This window comes from Anomalospiza imberbis, chromosome 18 (genome assembly GCF_031753505.1).
Source record: "Anomalospiza imberbis isolate Cuckoo-Finch-1a 21T00152 chromosome 18, ASM3175350v1, whole genome shotgun sequence".
In the NCBI taxonomy this organism is placed as follows: Eukaryota; Metazoa; Chordata; class Aves; order Passeriformes; family Viduidae; genus Anomalospiza; species Anomalospiza imberbis.
In genome coordinates, this window is record NC_089698.1 from 1,642,332 (window position 1) to 1,669,174 (window position 26,843).

At 44.6% G+C, this 26,843-nt stretch overlaps 1 protein-coding gene across 1 annotated transcript in view; it reads right to left on the reverse strand.

Moving 5' to 3' along the window:
• Positions 1–26,843, reverse strand: part of LOC137484493 (transmembrane protein 132B-like) — a 229,991-nt gene that overhangs the window by 107,232 nt on the left and 95,916 nt on the right. The window contains exon 3 of the mRNA XM_068208343.1: positions 22,912–23,052. Coding sequence (XP_068064444.1) covers positions 22,912–23,052 — 141 coding nt within the window. The remainder of the gene's footprint in view (positions 1–22,911; positions 23,053–26,843) is intronic.

The following is a 26,843-nucleotide window of genomic DNA, read 5'->3' on the forward strand; positions in this document are numbered from 1 at the left end:
TCTGTGTGGTCATTGTGGTGTGCCATCATTTCTCTTGGGAAACACATTTTGAAGCTGATATTCCAACATAGGTAAAGAGCTGAAAGATTTGTTTATTTTTTGTCTGGATAAACTATTTGTACCCAAAAATTCAAATCTTAAAGTAAACAAAAATAGATTTCCTGCACAACATAACACTGACAAGACAAAGACATCACATAAAATCTCTACCTTTCTACAACTGCTATTAATCCTGGTGGATCCCTGCAGCTCTGCAGAGCTCATTAGCAACACATCCCAGACTTGGTGTGTCTGGCTAAATTTTGAGCTCAGTGATTCCTATACACCAAAAGTTTACCTCTACAGGTAGGGTGGTGACTTTTAATATCGTTACTTAAGCTGAAAAATGCAGTCACATCCAATCAGTCCAAAGTTTATCACTCACAGGCTTTCCCTCACTGCTCTCAAACCTCTGTATTCCCCAAGAAAACAGAAAAAACAGAATATGGAATGGCAAAAGACCACGTACAAGCTATTATTTGTTTTATAGTAATAGGTTGCTAGAGTCCTTCTTTCAAGGTTGGCATTTTCTTTAATGAATCACCTTTCTCCACAGTTATTTTTAATGTACTGTGCCATGTTTCTCATAGAGCCTCACTCTCTTTTGCTTAAATGCCCTGTTGGCATTTAATTTACTGAAACGAGAGGATTATCACCATATCTTACACTTAGATTGGGATGATTAAATGCCTACCACCATACTATTTTTAAGCAGCAGCTCATTTAGCCTCAGTGAATTGTCACATGTACAATCCAACTTCATTGTGTGTTGTCACTGGAGAAGTAAAATATTGTCACTTCTAGGATAGTTTAGGACACTCTAAATTGACTCCGAGATTTCCTCATGCACAAGCAAGGACAAAGTAGGATTGGAGGTCACCCACTGGATCATCTGGGCCATTTGCTGCCAGAGCTGCCATGCCGCATTTGTGAGCTGTGTTTTAGCAGTGGTGCTGTGCCTGCTCTTCGGGGCAGGGAATGTTCCAGAGCCTTGCTGCCAACAGGCACAAGGCTGTTGGACTGAAGTGGCTTCAGCTCTGTCGCCAAAATATAACAAAAGTCCCCCCAAAATGGCTTTCCAGTATAAAACTGCTTGTGAATCCTAAACACTCAAGAAAAAGGTTGACATTTCAAACTGCAAGTGAATTTGTTTGCTTTGAGCTGCAGAAAGTGCTCCTCTCACAAGATAAATCTCCAACAAATGCCAGCCCCAGCTATCTCTCACCTCAGGCAAAACCAGAGGCTATTAGAGAACCTGTCTGCATGCTGTTGGTACCACATTAAAACAAACATTGCCTTGGATTTTGTTCAGGGAGCTCCATAAACACTCGGCCCTGATGCTCATGATAACTGCAAGCCTGCAGTTAAACATGGGTAGGTGTTTTCCTCACAATTCCTTTCCACCTGCTCCTGTCCCGTACCAAAGTGTGACTCCAGATTTCTACCACCAAAAGCCTGATCCAAAAAAACAAGAATTCAGGGAAGCTTTCCCACCAGCTTGGCTGGAGGTTGGATTGGGACCTTTCAAAGAAGGTCCAAACACAGAATGTGGATAAATGAGCCACTTACTCTTGGCAATTCATGTCCAGTCTCCAAAAACCACAACACTCCTTTTCCAAACCTCGGGATGGACCCCCTGCTCTGTCTCTGGGTTTCCTATCCCTCGCCATTGTGTCTTTTAGGAGAAAAAAAGGCTACAGAGTAGATAGAACGGGTCATTTAGACAGCTGTCCCTCCAGCCCGGGCCCCAAGTGACCTTGGCACACCCATGATCACACAGCACTGCTGTTCTCTGAGCCCTGACAGCTCTCCCATCACATTCCCACACAGCATTCCCTGCTCCACACAAGCCTCCATCTCCATTACTCAAACACGTAACGCATGCTTTGCCTTACAGGTCTGGGTACGTCAGATTATCTCATTAGTGCAGACATCTCACTTTTCCTGTCAGCTTCTGATTTGTTTCAGTAAGTGAAAGAAAGCCAAGGAGTTACATAAGGAAGGACTTGTCTTCAGAAGATTTGCAGTCAGCAATCCCTCATCTTGATGGTTTTTAACAGGTAGTTGCTTTCTTCTTTTTCTTCCCCCCCCTCCTCCAATCAGTTTCTCTTTTTATCAAAGTACAATTAAGCAGGCTGACTGGCTTGCAAAGGTTTTATAAGAGAAACCCCACTTCTCTTGCCTTTTTGGTTGATCTTTTCAAGCTTGTCCTTAAACAGTGCTTTTAAATGTTGTTGCTATTATGGAAAAAAAGAGAGAAAGGAAAAAAGGCCTTGATAGGTTGCAGACAAGGTCCTTGGAGGCTTATTCCTTACCTCAATCTCTTCAGAACTCAGCCCAACAATTCCTTTACAGCCAAGCTCCTTCCCCAAGGAACTGCAATATGCACAATATCCCTACTTTCTCCCCCTTTGTTCCCATTTCTGTTTTCCACTTAAGCCATGTGGAAGAAGCTTCTCAGGCACCAGCAGCAGGAGGCAAGGCAGCAGAAGCTCACACACCCTGCTGCATTTGGGAAACAACAGCATTCCCATGGCTGATGTGCACCACAATAGCAATAGGCCAGGGCATAAAATTCTCACTTCTACAACAAAAATTGAGTGTTCTCCATCTCAGCCATTAAAAAAAAAAAAATCCTTAATATGAAGCTTCCCCCTGGAGTCTGGCAGAATACCTCCTTGCTTTTTACACCCTCCCAGTCTTTGCCAAGTGCCCAAATCCATTACCTTGACAACACAGTGCATCACTGTAATAGCATGAGTCAGCCTCGCAGGTTTTGTGACCATAACAAAAGCAGATTCCCATCGATTGGCGTGGAGCTCCTTGTGCCAAACTATAATTTCAGAAGGATACTTGCTTTAAATCTCGTCGCTCTGTGCTTTGAGTCTTGCCAACTTGTCCATAGACCAAAACCAGTGGCTTGTTTTATGGCCTCATTTTAATGGGTTTGTCTGTATTCCAAACCCCAGCAAACAAAACAGATCAAACCTCTCCATTTAGGGCTCTCACTCACAGCTTCTTCCTCATCTTCACGTACCCAATCTTCCCAGGCTGAGCTCACTGTCCACCACCTCCCAGAGTTTCCAAGTGATGGTCACAATGTTCTGTTCCAGACTAAAATCCAAGCATCCAACCTGCAGAGCTGAACCAAGGGCTTCGAGCAGTGGAGGAAGGAATGAGGGGCATAAACCAACAGGACTGTACAACAGTCAGAGAAACCAGAGCTCCAACAGGCACTGATCCAAAGACAGGGCTGTCTGCTGACCAGCACACCTGTGGCTGGCAAGCCAAGAAAGCAAACAGGTTACAATGATGTCAAGAAATAACTGTCAAGAAATAACCGGCACACAGCAGTACATCTCCTTTGACAGCAGACAGGAGAAAGGGGCTCAGATTTCTTGGTTTGGTTTCCTTTCCTTGTCAGCATCCCCTTTTTCAGCAGCTCTGTTCAAGGACACAGGGACACCTGGACTCTTCTGCTTTGTCCTGCAAGAGAATCTTCCCAAGGCCGAGGATGCCAGGCAAAAAGCAGTGTCTCCCTGGAAACACTGCATGGCAATGCACAGCCCACACTGTTGATGAGAAATCTGATTACCATGGGATGTCCTGAGCTTTTCCATGTGCTTCTTTGGAACAGCAATGGAGTGCTCAGCCAGAAATTCAGAGGTTTTCATCAGAAGGATGTGTTTCTGCTAAGCCAAAATCCACTTTAAATTAAAAATCCTTGCAGGAAAGATGGGAGGGTCACCTCAGCACTTCCCTAGGGCTGCTGAGGTGCAGGGATGGGAGCACTGCAGGGCCAGGGAGAGCCTGCAGCACTCCCCAGGCAGCAGAGAGCACACACTGCCCTGGCACAGCCTCACAGGAACCTTGATGGGCATCACTGCTTTTGGGAAGGGCTGGAGGACTCCTCCTCAGGTGTCCCAGGAGATCCCAAGTATTTCACAGCCCTGAGCCTCCCATCTGTCCCTGAGAATGGGATGAAGGATCTAATTAAGGGGAGATTAACATGATAGGCTCAAGGCAGTAGAATCTCTGCTGGAGAAAACTCAGTTACCTGCTGGAGCTCTCTCAACAACTTAATGCAATAGTAGAGAATGGTGAGAGGCAACATTATTTTCTACAACTTTTCAATAATGCTCCATGTAATAGAGCAAAGGCCCTGTCCTGTCCTTAGGGGGAACTATGCTACAGTTCAGAGAAAAAAAATGAAAGAAAAATAAAATATAAATCAAAGCAAGACACAAATCAACTTCCAGCCCAGCGTTTTGGGCTACTTAGTGATATACAAGTAAAGACAAAGCATTGTGGCCCATGACCAGACTGTGCTGGACAAACCAGCCCCTGAAGGACTGAGAAGTTCTCCAGTCAAGCTCCAAGGGTGACTGATGGTGGTAAAATGAGGCAACACTGCAAGGAAATAAACAGCCCTTCAGTAAAAATGAAAATAATTACCTAAGTGACCAGAAGACAGAACTACTGAGGGCCTAGTAGAACTTTCTGTCATGCTACTGCAAACTTCAACCAGAGTTAGGTCCAAACATTTCTAAAAATCCCAAGGAAGTTTATGTTCATTTTCAGGCAGAGGAAGAGAGTGTCCATTTCACAGCATTCCCCTGGTTGCCTCTCCTTCTGTGGCTGTCAAAGACTTCAGGTTCAGCTGGAGCTTTGCTGGGGAACTGAAGCCAGCGCTTGGATCAGGTGCTTTAGATTCCCTCATCTGAGGACATGGTCCAAGCCTGAGTCAGACTCATGGGTGCTGCTCTCTGCCTGCCTGAGGAACATGGACCATTCCCCCAGTGCTCTCTGAGCGTTCAACTCCCTCTGATCACTGCGTTCCTAAGTCCCTTGTGAGAGAAGCAGATGGTAATATTCCCATTTTATGACTAGAAACTGAGGCACAGAGAGTCTAAGTGCCTTGGCCAGAGTCACAGAGGGAGCATCTGGTTTAGCAGAGAGCTGAAGCCCAGCTCCACAGCACCAGGCGAGCAGCCAAACTCCTGGAACAGCTTCTGTCAGGAACAATTCCCATATGGAAACATGCCACAAACACAAGGACAGCCTAATTACAATTAAAAAGGAATCTTCCCATACACAAATAGGGGAGCAGTGCACAACGTATATTTAACCCCTTCCTGCACTGAGCAGGAAGGCTCTCCCCACGCACAAGGGCTTTGGAGAGCACCTGCTGCCAGTGCCACAGCACGGAGGGCACAGCACAACCAGGCCAGGTTTGCTGCTCAGGACGGCCCCGCACCGGCCAGGCAGCCCTGCTTTCCCCTTTGCTTGGGGCCACCCCCCAGCCCTGTCAGAGAACTCTGTCCCAGCACAGCCCAGCTCACTCAGAGCCTCCTCTTGCCCTCCCCGCTGCCATTTCCCTGCAAATACACTTGCTCACTGCAGTTAAATCCCCTCTGTGCTTTCCTTCGGAAGGGAGGATTTCAAAATTTGATTTGTTTTACTCACTAAGTACTCTCTGGTATTCCCAGCAGATCCTTTAGCTGACAAGGTTTGTACTTGTTGCCACTTTGTTGTGTTTTATGAATAGGGCCCCAGCAAAGCCCCAGACAGCGTTTAGCTGAGCGCACATCAGTCTCTTACCCCGCTGGCAGCGCAGTGCTGCACACCAGACAGTCCCTGCAGGCAGAGCACTGAGGCAGGGAGGAGACTCACTCACCCCAGCAGGGCGTGCGACACAACTGCTGACGATCCCTGCAGTGTAAAGCGTGGCTGATAAAACATTTGTGCACATCAGGGAGACGCCAGCCCGGGTCTTGCCGCGGTGAAGGTGCCCTGGGATGACAGGGAGTGTGGCACTGCCCACCTCTTCACCTCTTCACCTCTTCCCATGCCTGCTCTGGGCTTCCTGATGCTTCTCCCCAAATCCCAGGCTGGACTGCCATCCGTGGCAGGCTTTAGGGCACCTGTGTGAGCAGGGCTCCTGTTTCCTGAACGTTCTGTGCCTTCCCCACACCTGCACCCTTGTCAGGGTCCGCAAATGCACGCAGGGTCCCTGATAGGTTCTTTTTGGAGATCTCAAAGCACAAAAGACACAGCAGGGGACACAACACTTTGCTTAAACAAAATGCACTTTTATTTAGTGCCAACAACTGCGATAGTGGGAGTGAAATAAAGAGATAGAGTGAAAGATAGAGAAAGAGGGGAAGGGGATTATAGCTAACAGCCTGAAGAGACGAGGCCCTCGGAGCTTGACGAGATGCTCATAGGCTGTCTTCTCCAGGTGGGGTCCGGACAAATTCCTCAAAACTCCTTGAGTCTTTTATAGGGTTCCTCAAAGCGGGTGGCATCTGGCCAAAGCAGCAGCTCTCCTGGCTACACGGTGGGTGTGGACTCGTTGTTTTGGGAACCAGTTGTAATCATCGCGTCAGTGCAGGACCAAGAGTACAGGACCGAGGGTACAGGACGAACTGATTAGGGCTCAGTCCACCATGACCAGTCCATTGTTCTCGCACTGAGTACCCATGGCATCGCATACCAGTCCTTAAGGCTTGGCAGACTTTCCACCTCAGCCAGGCTAGAGCTACTTTCAGGGTCTAGGGTCTCAGTCCTTGGAGACAGTCGTGAGGCAAACATGAGGGATTTTCGGACAGACCCTGACAACCCTGCCCTCCCCACCTCGCCCCGCTGCTGGTTAAAGCATGTGATGAGCCACAGACGGTTTGCTAAAATCCCTTTCTGTGGTTTCCTCCTCAATTAAAGACACAACTGGGCAGTCCTGATTTGCCACCAGGAGTCAAAAGGTGTTTCACCAGTGCAGCAATGGGATGAAAAACCTGCCACAATCAGATCGGCCGCAGTGCTGAGGGGGAGAACAGCCCACAAGGAAGGTGCTGCCCCAGCAACGCATACAACGTTCATCCCAGAGCATGATCCCACCTTGCAGGCAACTGGACATGGCAAACAGGAAAGAAACACCGAGAAAAGAAACTGGAGATTTGAGCCAGAGTTCACCCAGCACATCAACTCATGTCCCACAGCAAGCATGGGGTAAAAGCCCTGTCAGGGAGTTACAAGACAGCTGTTGTACAATCTCTATCCTCACCCTTCCGTGGGAGAATCGTTCACCCCTATAACGCTGCATTCAAGGCTGACAGCAGAGCCAGCAGTGGGATTCCTTGCCCAAAGTCCTTAACAAAGTTTGCTGCCTTTGAAAGTGTATTTTGTAAATTCAGTTCTGCCGTGCTCTCTGCTGAGCGTCTGCTCAAAGGGAAAGGTGGGGTGTCTGACAGACTCCAGGACTTCTGACCTTACAATCCTGCAGGTGCCTTCTATTTCAGCCACAAATCCAGACAAAGCCACCCCTGCTGCTGCCTTGCACTGAGAAAATGTAGCTGGACAAGAGCATTGCAGGTTACTCGAGTTCCCAGTGAAATTAGCAGGAGTTTTTTCACTCACCTCCTTAGGAACAAAACCTCTCTGAATAATTCCTGCCTCCCACCAGTCTGCTGCTCAAAAATCTTTTTGGCTGGGATTCATCAAAGCAAGCCATAAAATTTCAGTGAATTTAATTTAGGCTTAGGGTCAAGTGTACAGCACCTTAAACCCCCCAGAATTTTACTTTATTTTCAAAAAAATTAATTTTTCAATGCATGTAATAAGGTGAAAGTAAGACCTTTCCAAGTGTCTCTGCCTTTAAAATTTGTCTTGCATCATCTTCATTAGCATCTGCCACATTACGCGCCGAGAAAGAGTTTACTGTGAGTGGCAGAACGTGGCAAGTCAGGACATGCAGGTGTGTGACAAACAAAATCAGTGTAATCATGAGGCTCAGAAAATTGCTTTTAATGTTATGTTTATAGATGTAATTCTGTAAAATTACCTGGGCAGGATATAGAAGGATTTTGTTTTACACAACTGCCTGGAAATCCTGAAGTTGCAGGTATAGAGGTGGGACTTCACTCACATTTTACTGCAAGGACATAATGCAGAAAGTAAAGATGTGTCAAGCAGCAAAGTGACATCTCAAATACTGGTAAATAAAATGGCATTCAATTCTTTCCAGTCAGTGGTGGGGAAAGGTTTTAAATACAAGGAAAGAGTTGAGGAGGGGACTGGGAACAGAACCTTCCAGCCCATCCCACAGACAGTCTAGGACCTACAGCAAATACGTTAAAAACATCACATTTGTAACTAAAAATAAAATGCCACTTCATTTGGTGGCTGTGCAATAGTGATTTTATACAGTGCCATTAAAAGTAAAATTCAGACAGGAGGAACTGCTGAGTGCTGCTAAACTGCAGAATTTTTAAGTTCTTTTGAGGCAAGAACCTGTCAATCTTTTATATGTCTGCAAAATGCCACGAACATCTACAGCAGTCTATAAATCATAAAGGGAATGATACAAGCAAACAGGAATTATGAGATCTTATCTCTCCGGCAGATTTTGCCCTATGGATAAAGTAGCTTACAAAGCAATAATGGAATATTATCAGCAAAATAAAGTTTTAGTGGCTTTTTATTCTTAGCAGCATTTTCCTAGTACCATGTCAATAGAAGCAAAGCTTCATCTGGGACCAAAAAGTTCTGATTTGCATATGTTATCATGCAAAATGAGATTTTATTCTGCCCTTGCCTTCAGAAACACTGAGCCATGCATAAGATCAGATCACAAAATTAAAACTATTTATTGTACTGGAAGTCTCTTCTGTTGGTCTTGGCCAAGTTCCCAGTCCAAGTGATTAGTTAAAGCACAGAAATAGTAATTAGCAGGGCAGGCTCTTCAGAGCCTGCCCCGTTTGTGTTCATGGGGTATTAACAGGTAGGCTAACCATGCTCATATTAAAATTACTGTCTGCTCCATCATTAATCACCAAGACAGGAAATTCAATGAGCATTTTCAGCAGACAGATAATTTATGCCTGGAGTTTAAGCCCTCCCTGCCACGGTGTGGTCCTTCAGCAAGGGCCCCAAGAGCATCACCAGCACACAAACACCACAAATCACACCCTGCACACTCAGGAGCCCATCCCAAGCATTCCCACAGCTCTAACTGTTCTTTCTTTGCTCTCATCTTTTGCGTCACATGAAATTTTCAAGACTTTTCATCAGTCAAAACAAGCAGAATCTTGCTTTTTACATTCAAATGCAAGAGCAATCCTTCTTCAAAATCACTTGACTCCAGAAATCTGGGATTTCGAATGTAAATATTTGAAAAGACATGATAAAAAATGGGATTTGTCAATATGTATCATCATCACTGCTTAATAAAACCCCTCTGTACATGAGTACCAGCACTGTCCTGGTGTTTTATGGTAAATAGGTGGGACCAAAGCTGAAATAACAACCAAATAAAGCTTTGATTAGCAGGAAACCAAACCAGATTAGCAATGAAGAGTAATGGTCTTCCATGTCATCAGATAAAGCGTTGCTTCCTGGTTTTTGTCAAACATCAGCTGCTGGTATGAGTTCAGAATTCTCCCAAAATCAAATGGTCCCATAAACTTTAAGAAAGCCTTGCAGCATGAGACCTCTGAAAAGAAAACTTTCCACTTGCAAAAAGCACTCAGGAAACAACAGCAGAATTGGCTGCATTATAGAAAACATTCCAAAAGCAATTAAAAGGCTCCTCCTGGACTGGGCCCTAACCCTGCCACATCCCAACTGCAACACACACTTCATATTCCAGAAGGCAGCTCCCACATAATGGTTCAGCAACCTACACTGTTGCCAGGAATAGAAAAGTACATCAGACTTAAGCAATTAAGATTTTCTCTGCTACATAAGCCGGAGAAGAACCATACAAAGAAAATAGCAGCACAGAAAATGAACAGGATGAATTACAGGCATCAGCAGTAACAGATAAAAGAATAGCTGCTTTCTTTCATTCAATAATGTATTTGGAGGAATAAAGATTGTGCTGACAATGAAAAATGTAACAAGTGGGACTACAAATAAACTTGCAGTTGGCATTCCTTTTGTCAGAGAGAGTCCAAAATTCAGCTTAAGATTCACATTTTGTAGAAAATTTCTACCTAGGTCAAGGATTATCCTACAATTTAGGGCCAGAATAGACCTTGAAATTGAATTTTATTTGGAGTGGGAGGACAGATTGGGTTAAGGAAGGTCAGGCTTGCCAAAAACACTTTAGTTTTGTATTTAAGCATGAGTTATGAGAGGGGGGAAAGAAAAATAGTAACATATAAATGGGGGCTTTTGTGTGTTACTATGCTTTGTTAAAAAAATCCTTATCTACAGTATAAAAGGTACTAGAATCTAATCAACTGCTCCCAGCAGGAAGCCAGGAGTAGCACTTACAGAGTGCAGCAGACTGACATATAATCATGGCTGAAGCAGAATTACAGCTCACAGAACCTCAGCACTCCTGTTGATCTCTGCTGGAGCTTCGGGGTGGAGGAAGAGGCGGAGGGAAGAAGTCCAGCAGACATCCCCTCATCAAAAAAGGGAAACTAAAGGATTAACTGGTGCCAGCCCCAAAGCTTCACCAATTCACTGAATCACAAGAGGCAAAACCACAAATTGTCCCACTGCAGGTGATCAGCTTCTTGTTCCATTCAATTCCTGCTCCCACCCATCCAGTTCTCCAGCTCTTTATGCTATTTATTTATATATATATATATATATATATATATATATATATATATATATATATTAAAAAGATGAGAGAGTTTGTTCTGTAAAACACCAAGAAAGGAGCCCTACAGTGGCTTTCATCACTCATGCAAAGAATAAAGGTACAAATGCCTGCATAGCTCCAAACCAACAGGCATCTGCTGGTATTTTCAGCTTCTGAGAAAACATTTGACACTTTTTTCCCCTCCACCACAGTCTTTTCAGAACATGTCTACGTTCATCTGGCTTGGGGTTGCCATATATGTAAAACATGAGTAATTGGAAAAGCTGAGCTAATTGTGGAGCAGCAAGCAGCTCCTCAAAGAGAGCTCAGATCTTCAGACACAGCCATTGGAAATGCTTCTTTGGGATGGAGAACACAGGGAGATGAGGGCTTGAACTTCTCTTTCCCTGTCTTTGTAGTGCATGGAAAGATAAATGTTCTAGGGTGTGTAGGGAGGAACAGAGCTCTGGTTTCTGCCTGAATCAGATGCTGGGCTGGGACAGGTCTTATTTCATGCAAGTGTCAACTTTTCAACATTACTGAGCTCCAGGGGGCTCTCAGTCTGATGTCCAGACTGCTGACCACACTGCAGAGGGGCAGGGCCTCCCATTTGAAAAAAATCCTAAATAAAGGCATGCAAAACAGAGAGGACAGCTGCTCTCTGCTCCGTGAGCATCAGCTGAGGCTCTGTAATGAGCTCCCCAAAAGTCTGTCCCTGAAACAAGCACGAGTCCACTGGGACCTGGGGACAGTGTCCTGCACGTGACTCCACACCAGCACAGGCACCAGAGATGGCTTTTTGGAGCCCTGTGGTTTTGACTAATAAACAGCTCATAACAATAACAGGATGAAAATTGCTAATCAAATGAAAATATTCGGTAAGAAAGAAGCCATTTTCTCCTACAAGGTGTTGTTAAGCAGCAGTTGCAAGGCGTTGTTGACTGAATAAATAACAGTTTTCATTATTAAGGCATTCATAGTTAGTGTGTTTCATACTCATCATTGCCATTTTTATTTTTAAAAAAATCTCCTTTTCCTTTATGTCAAGGCTTGGGAATGACAGATGATCCATCAGCTTATCTGCTGATTTTTAATGACAGCATTTCACATTCATTATTCACTACTTAAATGACTCTTTTTAAAAGAGGAATAACTTATTTCTTGCTCTTGTTACTAGAGAAATTAACTGGTACACCATTAAGAAGTGCTTGTCTAACAAAACGATACACCAGTCACAGACTTAGAAAACCATAAATTGTCTAAGAGGGAGAGTGAAAACAGGAGCCCATACATCCAAAAACCTCCACTGTCCCCTCACTGCCAAGGTCAGTACTTCCAGATTTAAATCTCTGCACTGAAAACTCCCAAGAGAAAAGACAAAATAATTCTTCTGGCTTGTGCAGGGCTGATGCCCCCCTGAGCTGAGGAGCTGAGGTGGGTGAAGCCAGCGGGGGAGGCAGGGTCCCCACTGCCCCAGCTGCCAGGAGCAGGGATATTTCCCTGGGGAAACCTCGGCTCCAGCTCAGCCAGCAGCTCAGCAGGGCTGTGAAATCACTTCTCTGGAGGGCTGAGCACTCTCAGTCCTGCTGCTGCCCACCAGCCAACACAACCAAAGAGCCCAAAATGCAGCACCCAGACCACACATGCAGAATAGCAACCCCCAACAACAAAGCTCTCCTTGGGACTTGAACATGCCAAGCTTTTGAGCCCAGTGAGCCCAAGAACTCCAGAAGAATCAAGCCAGTTCATTAATTACACCAAAAAAAAAAAAAAAAAAAAAAAAAAAAAGGAATTTTTGCAAGGTTAAGATCAAGTTATTGGCAGCTGGTTTTAAGGAAAGCTTTTTTGCTAAAGCTTTAGTGATTTGCCTAAATGAATGTAATATTTCACAGCAAACCCCTGAACAAGTGTCCTGGGAAAATCCACATAGGCCAACTCGAAGAATAAGCAGAGCTTCTGAGTGTGAGTTCCCAAAGCCAGGACGTCCAAGTTTATAATAAAATTGTATTTTCAGCAAAGTGCCAAGGGGAGATTCCCCTGTTACACGCCCAGTGAGATGAGCTGGTGAACAGTCCTGGTGCAAAGTGCTTAACTCCCATTTAATGCTCTTCTCAAATAAACCCTGGGGTTTACAAGAAACAAACAAAAATCACATGCTGACACTGACAAAAGCATCAGCCAATTTTCATTTTTAATTTTACAAGAGTTCATAACTTTTCAAGTTAACCATAAAAATATAAACATAAAAACTTTGTAACTTTTGAAGTTGTAAACACCAGTGAGGTATATTAATGGCAAAATGAGTGAAAAATTCTAACTAAAGCAAAAATAATTTATGCAAAGTTAATGCTGGGCTGTTTTATAATGTATTTGGCACAGATGATTCAAATAAATCAATGTAACAAACTTAATATTTGCCTGTCTAGCAACAGCACCTCCTAACAATAAAATGAGTTTAAGTTTTGGCTAAATGCCTAATAAATGAGTTGTTAGCTTTTGTACTTTAATGCACTGGCTATTGAGTAAGCAAGTCAGCACATCACAAATGGAATCCAAATGTGTGCAGTAGGCTTTGCTACAAGCCAAACTCATAAACTGGTAAAAGAGGGAAGTAAACACACCACAAAATACCAGCTCCCCAATTTCACATTCATTCAATAATCTTTTCCAGTCTATTATATCAAAGAACAATCCAATTACGGTACTTAAATCCCTGTGCACAGTTGCCAAAAATAAACTCCTTAGCAACACTTGAACTATCCCCAGAAATGTTCCTGCACTACAGAAAATTCCAGTTTCTGATTTCCACGGTGTATCAGGTGTGACACACTAACACCTGTCATTGTACAGAACGTGGTTCACCATCAACACTTGTATTTTCTGCAGATTGGTGTCTGTAATTGCAGGCTCTGAGCACCTCCTTTATCTTTACACCTGCCACGCACAGAAACGAGCCAGGTACTTGAGAGCAAGTGGGCACTTAAGTGGCACCCTACATAAAGGGGCTCTCCTGAGTCTGGAACAGGCTTGCAAGCTGGGACTGCATAAAAAAGTACAATATTTACAGAACAATCAGGTCATGCTTCTGTGGCATAAGGGTTTGGATCACGTCTCCTCCCTCCCTCTGGGATTTCCATAAGGATCCATGAAGATTTTCCATCAATGAGAGGATGGGAGGTTTCTCAAGGTGCTGCACAGATAACTAAACTTGTGCAGACCCCACATTTGTAAGATGATTTGTACTAAGAATTGTGTTTCCTGGGTATTCACCCCAGCAAACACCAAGGAAAAGGCTAATTTAACCCATCAAGGGGAAAATGTGATTATGGAAATTAGGGGAAAAAAAAAACCCAAAATCCAACACACAACCATTTTGTTCCTGGAGTCAGGACATCTGTTCTGAGAGTGATGAGTTCAGCAGCCATGGTTACCTGGGCTTTATCACTCACACTTCAGGTTTCAATTAGCACAGCTGCAAAGTGCCCGCAGAACTCTGAAAAGCTCTAGAAATTCCCCACAATTGGACAGACTTTCGTCATGGACCTCCTGAGGCAGCCCACGTTTCACCATCCCCATGGCCATTAAAACACCCTGCACAGGAAGAGCAGGCAGGAACGCAGCAGAGACTTGGAGAAGCCCATTGATTGTGAATATGTCATCATTCCCCTTGGCACCCAACGTGGAGAAAGCGTGCAAGCTCCACTGGATGAAGAACGATTTCAGCAGGCACTCACTCATCTGCATGCACTGGAAATTGGCTCCCAGCCTCCCTGCCACGTTCTTGCAGTCCTAATTATACAGACCACCCTACCCTGAAATTAAACTTTCCCAACTGTTACATCAATATTAAGCTTGACATCGAGGAATGATATACCCAAAGCCGAGGTAATTAGGTCAAATTAAAAAACAAGACTAATTTCAGAATGATTTGGTTCGCTTTTCTTTTGCTCAGAATAGGGTTTGGATCAGGTTCTGTGGACTACACTCATGAAGAGTTTATTTAAGCCACTCCTTTGCATGTTCACCTCTGCACCAAGGAGTAGACCAAAAGATCTGGAGTTCCAATGTTTGGGTTTTGTTCCTTTTTTTTAACTAGTATTTTTCTAATTCACTGTAGTCCCATTAAACAAATGCTGCCAAAATAAATTTTCTGCATTTTCTCTGGATTTGCACAAAGCTTTCTACTGGTTTGGCAAGTCCAGAGATCTTTATCAAACATTAATTTCCTAAGTAATTTTCATGCCTCTGTTTGTATTGAGTTTTTCCAACAAAATGTTCCTTATTTTCCAAAATTTCCAGACAACAGAACATTGACTTTGCTGGGGCTCCCTGCACTGCACGCCAGGCTGCTCCAGCTACCAAAGGTGCATTTGTTCAAAAAGATTCTTTTGAGTCATAACAGGGGATGGCGTAAGATGGAACAAGAAGAGTGGCTAAGCCATCACCTTCCTGGGCTGGTGAAGCGGGATCAGGAGCAATTATCTGCTCTAGCAGTCACTGTTCCCTCTGACCCAGCTCTGCTGGAGGTTCTACCAGAGCAGCACTGAGCCCAGCTGAGAGACAGCCAGAAACAGCCTCCCAAAAGAGCTGTCTGGCCAGGAGGGAATCCATGTGGCTTCCAGGATATTAGGCTCCCTACAGGAGATGGAGACAATTTCATTGTTCTTTTGAATGGGAAAAAAAAAAGGAAAAAAAAAATGAAAGAGGAAAAAAGACCCTCCAGAAATGATATTTGATCCTCACACCACAGTTTTCTACAATAAGATGTCCCTCCTACTGCTGTTAATTTGTCTATTATTTTTATGTCCTCTCCAAGCTACTGTGAGGAGTCAGTGCTTTCATCTAATAGGAACATTGCCAAGCTGGCCTGGCTTCTTTCACACAAAAAGGCCGAGATGTAAAGAATAAAGGTTGGTTAAAATCCTTCTAACTCAGGTTTTCTTTGTGACTCAGTAGAGTCTCTTACGTTTGAAAATGTGTGTAGATGCTTCTCACTGGAACACTCCTCACACAAAGAACAGACTCTGTCACTCACAACAGAGGTCACAGCCTGAACACTGGTGCGTTGAAGACAAAATCCTCTTTGTCAATGGCTCAGGAGACAGAGCTGCCTTGGGGGTGGCCAAAGGACAGGAAATGAACTCCTGCAGGACCTAAAGGCCATGGGCATCCTACAGCCACAGCACATTTCTTTGTCCACAACACCTCTGACCTGAGGAAAGTGCCTAAGAAGAGGAAGGAAACACCCAAGTAAACAGCACCACAGCATTTGTGGCTTCTTCCCACACCTTAAGCACCCCTAATTTTTAATTCAAAACTTTCCTTTCTAAACCAGCTGAAGTCTGGCTTCATGGAAATATGGCTTTCATGGTGGGAAGAGTTCCTGAGGAACTCCAATGTCCTCACCTACATCAGTCTGACGGGGTGACAGCAGTGGTTTTCCCTCTCCATCTCCCTGGCTTTTTTCCCTCAGCTCTTCTCTATTCTTTCCTGCCTGCTTTCCACACCTCCCTGTCTTTCCATTCTCCCTCTGCTCCTCTTACTCATTCACTTTATAGTACTATGTGAACTCCATGGCATCCAGCCCACTGCCTTTGCATGGCCTAAAATAAGACCGAGCAAGGCTGGCTGTCTGCACCAGTTACTGCTCTTTTGTGCACAGCAACACATGCAATTGATCTTCTGTCAGACAACTGCTGCTGCTGGTGGCACTTTACACACTCGGTGTCCTGGGGCCAAGAGGGTTCCTGTGGCAATAAACACATCAGGAAGTGTTTGAGTGCACAGCCTGATGCCTTCCCCAGCGTGGGGAGCAGCACTCTGCTGTGTGTACAGTGGCTGCAGCCTGTCTTTCTGGGCTTATTTATCTTCTAGGAGCACCAAACTCCTCAGTGCAGCAGCAGCCTGCCCTGTGCTGAGCTGACACTGGGTACAAGCACAGCCCAGCCTCCAGGAGGCCAAGTCACTGCAGTAAATCAGCTCAGCAAACCCCAGGCACAGCCTGGGAGAGGGTGATTGGGAATCTCTGCCCCACAGCCCCTCTCTCTTGATGGCTTGGAGGCAGCATCAGACCCGAGTCTGTCATTCTGGAGAATTCAACGCAGGAACACTTCCAGAGAGCTCTGAGAGAGAATGTGCCTCTGGCAGAGGGGGGCTGAGCCCCCCAGGAAGCCCCAGGTTGCTTCTTGCCCCATGAAGTGGGGACTGGAAGGTGCAGGGGGGAATGGTGCTCCCCACAGGGCAGGGACAGCGGGCTCCCAGCTGTCACCTGTGCCAGCTCTGCCACAAACTCTGCCAAAGTGAGCGCAGAGAGGGAAGAACCCCAGCTCTCGTTTTCAAGACATCCCCAAAGCTTTGAAAACAAAACCAAATGATGCATCTTCGCTCAGCTGATCATCCATGCCAGCAACACATATTTACTTTAAATAAATATATGCACAAATCTTAACTGGCAGCAAGTTTTACATCTTTCTTTTGGCTGATATTCCTGGTTCAAAGGGTATTCACAAGCACATGAAAAACAGTGAATTATTTTAAAACAGGAGGATGTATTTGCATGCCTATAAATACATAAAATAACTGCTTTGCCCATTTTAAAGATACATGACAATTACCATTTTATATAATAAGTTAATAATTTGAATTCTGTAAACACCTCTTAAAATAGTAAAGAAACTGAATGATCATAAGAGAATCTTCATTTTTCATTCAAGTTTAAAGACAGAGGATGTAAATTGTTAGAGCTGAGCTGGACTGCATCAATTTAAAAAATACATAAATTTCCAGGTAACAGAATAAATACTTCTGAGGACGCCTGAAAAAAAGCCTTCTGAAGATTTCACTCTTTCTACTTCTGCATGCTGAGTGCCCCTCATGCAAGTTTAATCTATGCAGTGATGGATATCCTGAGAGACAGAGGCTGTATTAAAGACATGAAGATAAAATAATCCCTAGGTGAGAAGAACCAGTTTGGTCTCAATAACCCTCTACTCAGCAATGCAGGTTAAATCAAATTGATTAACATTGCTAGTTAGCATAAATATAACCTTCCTCATTAAAATACTAGTTTGCCAAGGACCAGACTCTCCTTACCTGGTAATAATCCAATCCAATTTAATGGCTGTTCCTGAGGAAGGAAAATCATCTCTCAGTGTAATATTCTCTTTCAGAGCTGTTGCAGCTCTCTGGCCCAAGCTTTTGTGCTGGTGCCACCTCCTCTGTCCTGAGGAGGGTCACATGAAATGTTTGTTCTTCAGCTTTCCAGCAAGGAGAACACCGAGCACCATGAAATATGTTCTGTTCTGGAGCCTTTCAAATGAGACCATGGAAACTCAGCTCCTGCTCAGCACTGATTTGAAATAACCTAATCCTATAAAATGCTAAATCAGTCTGGCAAAGCTCCTGCAGCCCTGCTCCTCAGGATATCAGCCCTGAGTTATGGGGTACCACAGCTTGCCAAGATGGACTGGGCTCTCAGGGCATTTTTTTCAAGCCCTCTTGCCCTGGTCTTACTGCAAGCTAATTTGTGGCATGTTCCTGAAACGCTTCCAGAGAACTCTCAAGAGCAAAGAACACAAGAACTGCGAGGCTGCATCCATCTTCTGGCAAATGCAGTGGAAAAAAACATGGACCATTCTTGGTCTTTACAAAGTGGGATCTGTTTGCAGGAAACCACCAAGGACTCGTGTCTGGTAGACTCCCAAATTTTGGCTGTGTATTTCAAAAGCATTTCTTGCACTAATTCAGCACTGACAGCACTGGGTAAGATCCCAGCCCTTCAGCAGCTCAGCCGTTCTGCACAGAGGGCTGAAAACACCTGATTTTCAGCAAAGCCCACCAGCCCTGACTTCCTTGCAAGGCGTGTCTGCACGCAAAGCAGAAATCCACACGGATCCTTCCCCATGGAATGGAAGTGCTGGGTCCCAGCTGCAGGCATAGAGCAGAACTATTTGTGCTTGAAGAATAAACTGTGTCTTTTTAAACCAAAACACTGCTGCTTCAACTATCCACACCACAATGAGATTCTCAGAGTTCTGCCCCAAGGAGAGAGCTCAAGGGAGAAGAGATGCAGATGGCAACAACCAATCTCCTCACTCAATGAGTTACAAAAACCTCCCTTGAGATAGCAAAAGTAAGGGCAAAGCAAGGCTCCACACAGATGAGAAAAGATGTGGGCAAATATACTGGTGTGTGTATATTAAAAATAAATCTTCTTTTTATGCTCTTTGTTCAACTGCATTATCAAAAAAGAGGTTTTAAATACGAGCTTATGGGACTACTAAAGAGGTGAATTTGTGAATGTATTCCTAACAAAACACACTCTTGAAGGCTTTAATCTATGAATTGTGACAACCTTGGACAAAATGGATTTTTAATAGAATATAATGTAAACTGCCTGAAACACTGTGATAAGGAATTTTTTTTAAGTAATGCACAAAAAAGGCAACGATGCACTCTGCATGAAAGGAGGAAAGGTCTTAATTTAAAGCATTTTAATGGCCACTCAATTTGCGTAGGGAAATGTGAGAAATGGAGATGAAAAACTCCTGATAGCAGTAACACTGCAGAGGGGAGAGGGCGAAAGATGAGAAAAGTAAGCAAATTTGAAAATGCTCCAGCTGATAACAGGGGCTGAAAGGAATGCAGACAGGATCAGAACATGTCACAGCCCAGAGTCACTGCTCTCCTCGCAGGCTCTGTCTGTCAGGAGCTTTTAGCAGAGCTGAGCACTGGGCAAAGCACAGCCCAAATGCAAAGCAGACCTGACTGGGGTGAAGGGCACAGATCTCAGTCAGGGTGGCTGTGACTCCTGGGGGATCCTCGGTGTCCCCAAAGCTCCCAGAGCTGTGCCAGGGGCTGATGGGGCTTTCCACCCTGCACAAAGCCTGAGGGAGGCTCAAACCTGTGGCATTCACATTCTCTCCCTCTCAGGATTTTTGTTGGAGAAGCACAGAGAGAAGCAGAGAAAACAATCTTTCCCTCTGCCCCTTTGTTCTCCCCATGTGGAATGTGGTGTGGAGATTGTTCACCTGCAGTGGTGGCTGGGTCGGATCCTGGTGAAGGTTGTTTGGGGTCAGTGACCAGTGGGACCCAGCTGTGGCTCGGGCTCTCAGCAGAGTTTGTTAGTTAGATATGGTAAGTTAGAAAGTAAGTGTGTAGAATAGGATAGTCCCTCTTTAAATAGTATATTAATGTAATATAGTATAGTTTTAATAAAGCAAGTGTTCAGCATTCCAAAGCCTTCTGATATGGAGCCAGAGATCATCATTTCCCTGCATTGGGTTCGTCCTCGTTCTGATATCAAACCCACCATGAACTCGGCCAAATCTCACCCAGAAATCAGCTAAGCTCAGCCCAGAGGCTCAGTCCTGGCTTACCCACTGCTCCTCTACCAGCTGGGCTAGCCAGCAGAAGTGAAATTAATTCCGAGAGAGAAAAAAGCATCTCCCCTGAGGTGGATACGATTGTGTTCATTTACAGCTTCGGCTCTGCCACAAAAGAGGTTGATCCTGCACTCTCACTCAGACCCAAACTGCCTTCAATGAAGCTCCTTGGATTGCTAAAATGAGGAATACATGAACCAGGTCTAGTGACAATTTTGTCACATTGACCTTAATAGAAGCATGTTCAGGTCTCCCATCATTTAAATGAAACAGCAGAACTTCTACATAAACACTTGACATTCTTCAAGAGAAACAGGAGGGCCATCATTATGACCAAAAAGACAAATTAAAGGAAAGATCAAAGTTAAATATTTACTCTAAGCACTACAATATTTGCAAATCTGGAAGTGATCTTTCAGCAGTTTCTATTTGCATACTTTAATTAATCCAAAAATATTAAACTAATCTCACAAAGGGAAGGGTCAAAGTATTAATTAACTTGAGATGCATTGCTTTTGTGCAATTTAACAGTTCAACACAAAGCAAAACTCATTTTTAATAAAAGTAAGTTACTGTGACAGGTATAATTTCATGGATTAGTGAAATCACATACAAGGCAATAAGTTTCAGTGTTCAGGCTATTTTTTTTTTTAGTCCAACTTTAAAAATAGTCCCTTCATTTTGATTTCTGTAACATCAGATGACCTCAATCTTCCTTTAACCTCAGTATTTCACTTTCAAACTGATGGTTTTCCACCTTGCTCCAAAGGGAACAGAGGTCATGGTTGTTAGAGGAAAGAACCTGATGGGGTTCACAGGGAGCAGACCCTGCCCAGTCACCTGTTGCTTTTTAGAACTACCCAAAAACAGGGGCCAAACAAAATTAGGAGAATAAAAGGCAGTTGTATTTATTGAAGGGCCTTCAGGTACATTAAGGCCAGATGAAGCCCCCCAGGGGCTACACCCAAAATGGACCAAGGGCCACAGGTTTTCACACTTTTTTAAGTTTGGTCCACTTGTATATTGAGGGTTGATCTTCCAATTACAGCTTCAGGTAATGAAGTAATTTACCCCAAGTTTGCTCCCCCCCAAATTCCTTTTTTTTTTTACATTTCTTCTTCTTCTGTTTTTCTGTTTTCTTTCCTTTTGTTTCCCTCTTCTCTCCTTTCCTTTTGCCCTTTCTTTCCTATCCTTTTTTTTTTTTTCCTTTAATTGGGGCACAAGTGCATGGAACAACTAATGAAGGGAAAGGTTTGCCTGGAATTCATGCCTCGAGGTTTTGTAGCACCTCTGCAGAGACTCTGAGGGGGGAATCACCTCCCCTCACTTCACAGCTTTATGAGGCAAATGTCTGCATCCCACTTTTCCCTCATGGTTCCCCAGGCCTGTTTTACACAGCCAGGAGAACTCTCCGCAGCAGTGCCCGTTGCTAAAGAGTAATTAATTTCCACATTAAATATCTTCCCCCTCAACACTTCTATGGCAGGTACCCAGGGCTGGATGGGATTAGTTTGCTCCTCAAATACAGCTTCAGAAACTAAACAGAATAAAAACTCTTTATACTCCAAATCTCTGACAATAACCTTCCTAGGTCTAAGCAATTACCAGCAACCATCTTCCTCCCTTACAGGAGTTTTCAGAAAAAAAACATGGATGCAAAAGACTCTGCGAATAACAATTTTGACATAAAATTTCTTGATTCCCTAATTATTATACAATTTCTAGCTAAATTTATGCACGGTGTGCTTTAACTGTAGAGGAAATGCAGGACACTGGGGAGAAATTGCTTGTTTTGTAAAATCCATCATTCTGACTAACACTATAAATTTCCCAGTACTTTTGATCCAGCTGGTGGGAGCATTCCCATCACAAATGTACGGAGCATTCCAAGAGTTCAGAGACACTCAGAGTGTTTGCAGCATTAATAAATAACAGTGAATAGCTGTTACTTTCATAGCTTTCAAATAAAGAAGGCTGCATCGTCCCAAATTGCTTTTGATTGTTCTCCATATTTCTCTGTTTTAGTTCTTTTTTTTTTTTTTTGTTGGTACTTTGGCAACAGAAATTCTGCTGCCCTGAAGGGTCATGAAAATCGGATGAGAGCTAGGACCGGGGGGCTGCCTCCAGTTTAATTCAATAATCTACTACCAAAAGCTCGGAAGTGAAACAAAAGGGAATAAAGTTCTCATCAGATCACCTAGAGCTTTTGCAGGGAGGCAGAGGAGGAATATTGCAGCTCATTAAGTGTCGGAGTCCAGGGCATCCCTCTGGCTGCCCTGGCTGTCTCCAGACCCTGGCAGGGGGCTCGGGGACCTTGGCACCAAGTCAAAACCACCTGTGGCTTCAATTCTAGCCCTTGGGAAAAGCTGCCAACTCTGTGTGAGGAATTACAGGCCACAAGGGTTTGAGTAGTGTGGTAGCTGAATTGACACAGGGTGAAAAAGTAGAATTTTGGGGGTTTTAGAATGGGGTTCAGAGGTACAAGATGGAGGGATTTGGGCATGCCCTGACCTTCTTCTCCTTCTCCTTGCCCTCCATGTCTTGGTGTGATGGTGACACTTTTCTGTTGGTTTAAGGTACAGACACACTGTCCAACATAAATGATAGATATTGGCACGTTATTGTAAATATAATACACGTAACTTTTGATATAAAATGTAATTGCCGCCCGAGAGGGCAGGCAGATTGCCATGGCTTCCTTTCTGGACAGACCTCAGCAGGTCAGAGAAAGAATGTTCTAGACAAGGGAAAATAAACAACCCTGAGAACTCAATCTTACGCACTCCAGACTTCTTTTTTGTCTGCACGGGCTGGGAAACAAGGACTTCTACAATTATGGAAGTTTGTGTGTGTCTCTGGCAGCATTTAGCACGGGTTCAGGCGGGAGGGGCTCACCTGTCCTCGGCGCCGGGGTCGTTGTGCACACAGGTGAGGGTGGCCGTGCTCCTGGCGCTGTCCGTCTCCTCCTGCACCCCCCACTGGTCGGCATCACTGACCCTGATATCCGAGATCCTCACTCCTGGGGCCGTCCTGATCCTGTTGGGGAACAGCAAGGATTGCCTTAGCTACAGATCTACAGGTGAACCCAGAGAGGGGAGCAACGGGGCTGAAAGGAAATACACCCTCTCCCATCAATAACAGGCTGCAACCACGAGTTGCTCTGCTTTAAAAACATGAAACAGGTCCAATCGTTTTAAGAGGTGAGGTATGAGTTTCATTACGTGCAAAGCCAGTCAACTTTAGCTTGAGCAATGTGGAGATATTAAGAATGGTTTCTGCTTCTGTGGCACCAGTCTGATACCAATGAAACAGATGTGATGAAGCATAAGTTGATTTAATTTGCTTTGTCTGTCCTGCAGTTTAAGATGGGGAATAAGAGCAATGTGATATAAAATACATCCTCTGCCTGCAAACCTTGGGGAGTGAAGTATCTTCTAATATGAGGGATGTCTGCATGGAAAAAAATGAGTTTCACTGCTCAAAGACCATATTGCAGGAAGGAGAGGAGAGGTGTAAGTTATCCTAGACTGAGGGAGGAAAATAATTATGTCATTGCAGCAGGATCTATCAAACTGGGCACATCAGACTGCTGCTGCCGAAAATAATATGATGCTGACATGGAAAACTTTGATTTCCTGAGAATGGCTAGAGTTGAGAGCAGTGTGGTAGCTGGTAAATGTCACCGTTTTTTGGCTCAGAAAAAATAAAACTTGCCAAAAATAAAAAGTCCATGCTCCAGCAAGGCTCAGCGTTAGGAACAGATTGCCAAGGAATAGGAAACAAACTGCTTTTATTAGCAGGAACTTCATTTGTGCAGCTTGACTCCTGAAACAAGCCTGGGATTACAACAGGAGTGCTGCAAATATGCCTGGAGAACAATTAGGCAGAGAAAAACTGCTGCAGCGCCATGCTCACCACTACTGTGACTTAATTAATTAAAAGCAAAGCCAAGAGGGACCTTTTAGTTATATGGTGGAATGGAACAGCACTGCTGGGACCCAGAGTGTTATTTAACAGTGAATTGTGACGGGTTTGCCCCATGCCTCATGGCCAGTTGGTGCCCGTGTTACACCATTAAAAACTTCCTTGGAGCTCTGGCTGGCTTCATGTGCTTGGATCAAAGTGAGTTCACGGCTCCATGGGTGGTCTTTTCCTCTGAGAAGGAATTAATTCATCCTGCTTTTATGATATCCTTATTTTTGCCTGTAAGCCTTTACTGACTTGATGGGTCACATCCATGCCTGGCATAACCAATCTGATGAAAAATGTTCTCTGTAACAGGATTTCACCTGATATTTTTGTAATTGTCTCCTTCCTGCTTTCCCACAGGCATTCATATCTCCAAACAGCATTCCTCAAAGCTGATGTGCCCCTTTCCTCTCACCTCCGCTTCTTTTTTTTAGAGGGACATTCACTTATTCTGTACTAATTACACTGGACCAAATAATTGCTGCAAGACACCTGCATGGCTTCATTTCAGACCAACTTGTAATTCACATGAGATAGAGAATTAGGCCCTCAGCAATGGATTCAATATTTTCTTTCATTAGCCAACCACTTTTGAAAAAACAAAATCATTAGGCAAAAAAACCCCAAAACCCAAAAAACCCCAAACAAATCAAAGTACCGGTTTTTAAATTTTCTCTTCCCCAGCCAAATTTGTATTTTTTTAAGAAATCCGTATAACCATTCTCTCAAGTTCCCATGTTTTTCTTGACAATGTGTCTGAAAACTTCTAACCTGAATTTTCACCTAGGTCAAATCCTGGTTAATTAAAGGTTAATTGAAGGACAGGCACACCAGGACAGTTGGAACTTATTCACAATTTCAGGATTCATCAGCCTTTTCCCATCTGCCAGAAGCTCGTTATGTCCTCCTACACAGCTTTTGCACTGCAGATAGCTTCACTCTGCAGCAGCTACTTTTGTCTATCCTGAACCAAATCTAGGGAGGAAGAGGATGAAGAGGTACAACGAGGATGAAGAGCTACACCAAGGATTAAGAGCTACAATGAGGATGAGGAGCTCCAATGAGGATGAGGAGCCAACGAGGATGAGGAGCTACATTGAGGATGAGGAGCTACGAGGATGAGGAGCTACACCAAGGAGGAAGAGCTACAATGATGATGAGGAGCTACAACGAGGATGAAAAGCTACAAGGAGGATGAGGACCTACTGTGAAGATGAAGAGCTACAACGAGGATGAGGAGCTACACCCAGGATGAAGAGCTACAATGACGATGAGGAGCTACAATGAGGATGAGGAGCCACAATGAGGATGAGGAGGTACAGCGAGGATGAGGAGCTACAGGACACAGTTCCTGCACACCTGGGCAGGATTCAGGACCCCTGTGCAGCTCCTCCCGAAGCTGCTGCCCTTTGCCTCCATCAGTGGTCCTCACACAGAGCATAAGGATGCAGGAGCTCCAACATCCCCCTCTTTCTGCACATCCAGCTGTCCCAGCCTCTTTCATGGACCCTGCACCCCAAAACACCAACGTCCCTCTTGGCCCGACCCCTCAGCTGTGTGCATCCCCTCAGCCAGGGAGCTCTGCTGTTCATCCTTGTCAGGGTCCAGGACATCCCTTTGGCTGCCCTGGCTGTCTCCAGACCCTGGCAGTGGACTCAAAGTCACGCTTGGCACGAAGTCAAAAACACCTGTGGCTTCAATTCTAGCCCATGGGAAAAGCTGCCAACTCTGTGTGAGGAATTACAAGCCACAAGGGTTTGAGTAGTGTGGTAGGTGAATTGACACAGGGTGGAAAAGTAGAATTTTGGGGTTTTTAGAATGTGATTCAGGGGTACAAGATGGAGGAATTTGGGCGTGTCCTGGCCTTCTTCTCCTTGGTCTTGTCCTCCATGTCTTGGTGTGATGGTGACACTTTTCTGTTGGTTTAAGGCAGAGATTCACTGTCTGACAGGGGTGATGGGCATTGGCACAAGTCTGTAAACATACACACGTAGCTTTGAGTACATAATGAGGGAGCTGCCCAGGGCAGACTGCCATGGCTTCTGTGCTAGACAGACCTGGGCAGGTCAGAGAGAGAATGTTATAGACAAGGAAAAGTGAACAGCCTTGAAAACTCGACCTCACACATTCCAGCCCTCTTCTTCGGCTGCCAGGTTGGGGAACAGGGACTTTTATGATTTCAGCGTCATTCCAAGCAAAGCTGACCCCGTCACATCCTCTTGTGTCTGAGATGGTTTTTGAATTAGGTGAGACTTCCCTGCTGACCCAAGGCTGGCTTCCCTTCAGGGTGACCCTTCAGAGGAGGCCCTGTGGGTTTTGGCCATGCTGCCCTGTTGGCTGTGCCCCCCTGCCTCGCTGGGTGAGCAGCAAGTGAACAGCTCTCCCTGCTCCCCAGCCACGTTTTCCAAAAGTGTCTCAGAACGCTGCATTTTAGGAAAAATTCCAGTCTAATCCCTTGCATTGCATCTGCTCTGGTGGGCTGAGACAAGATGTCATTTTGCATTTTTGGATATCAGTAGAGCCAGGAAGGTTGAAAGAAGGAAGAAACTACGTTCAGCTTCTCACTTAGGAAAAGTCAAGAAATTCAAATGAAACCAGCCTACATATGGGAGTTTGAGCCTACTGTTCCTCAGATAAGTGATTCATATCTTTAAATCTTCCCCCAAACTCCACAGGCACAAAAATTATTGTAAGTGTTGGGGACTGAGGCTTCAAAAAAGAGTAAGAAATTCCTAGCAGAGCTGCCATGAGCTGGAGAAAGGATGGTGAATGGCACGTGTGTGGGCCCTACTCTGTGCCAGGCTTCAATTAGAAGCTTGGGTGGATCATTTAGTTTTCTTATACCTCCCTTCCCCACA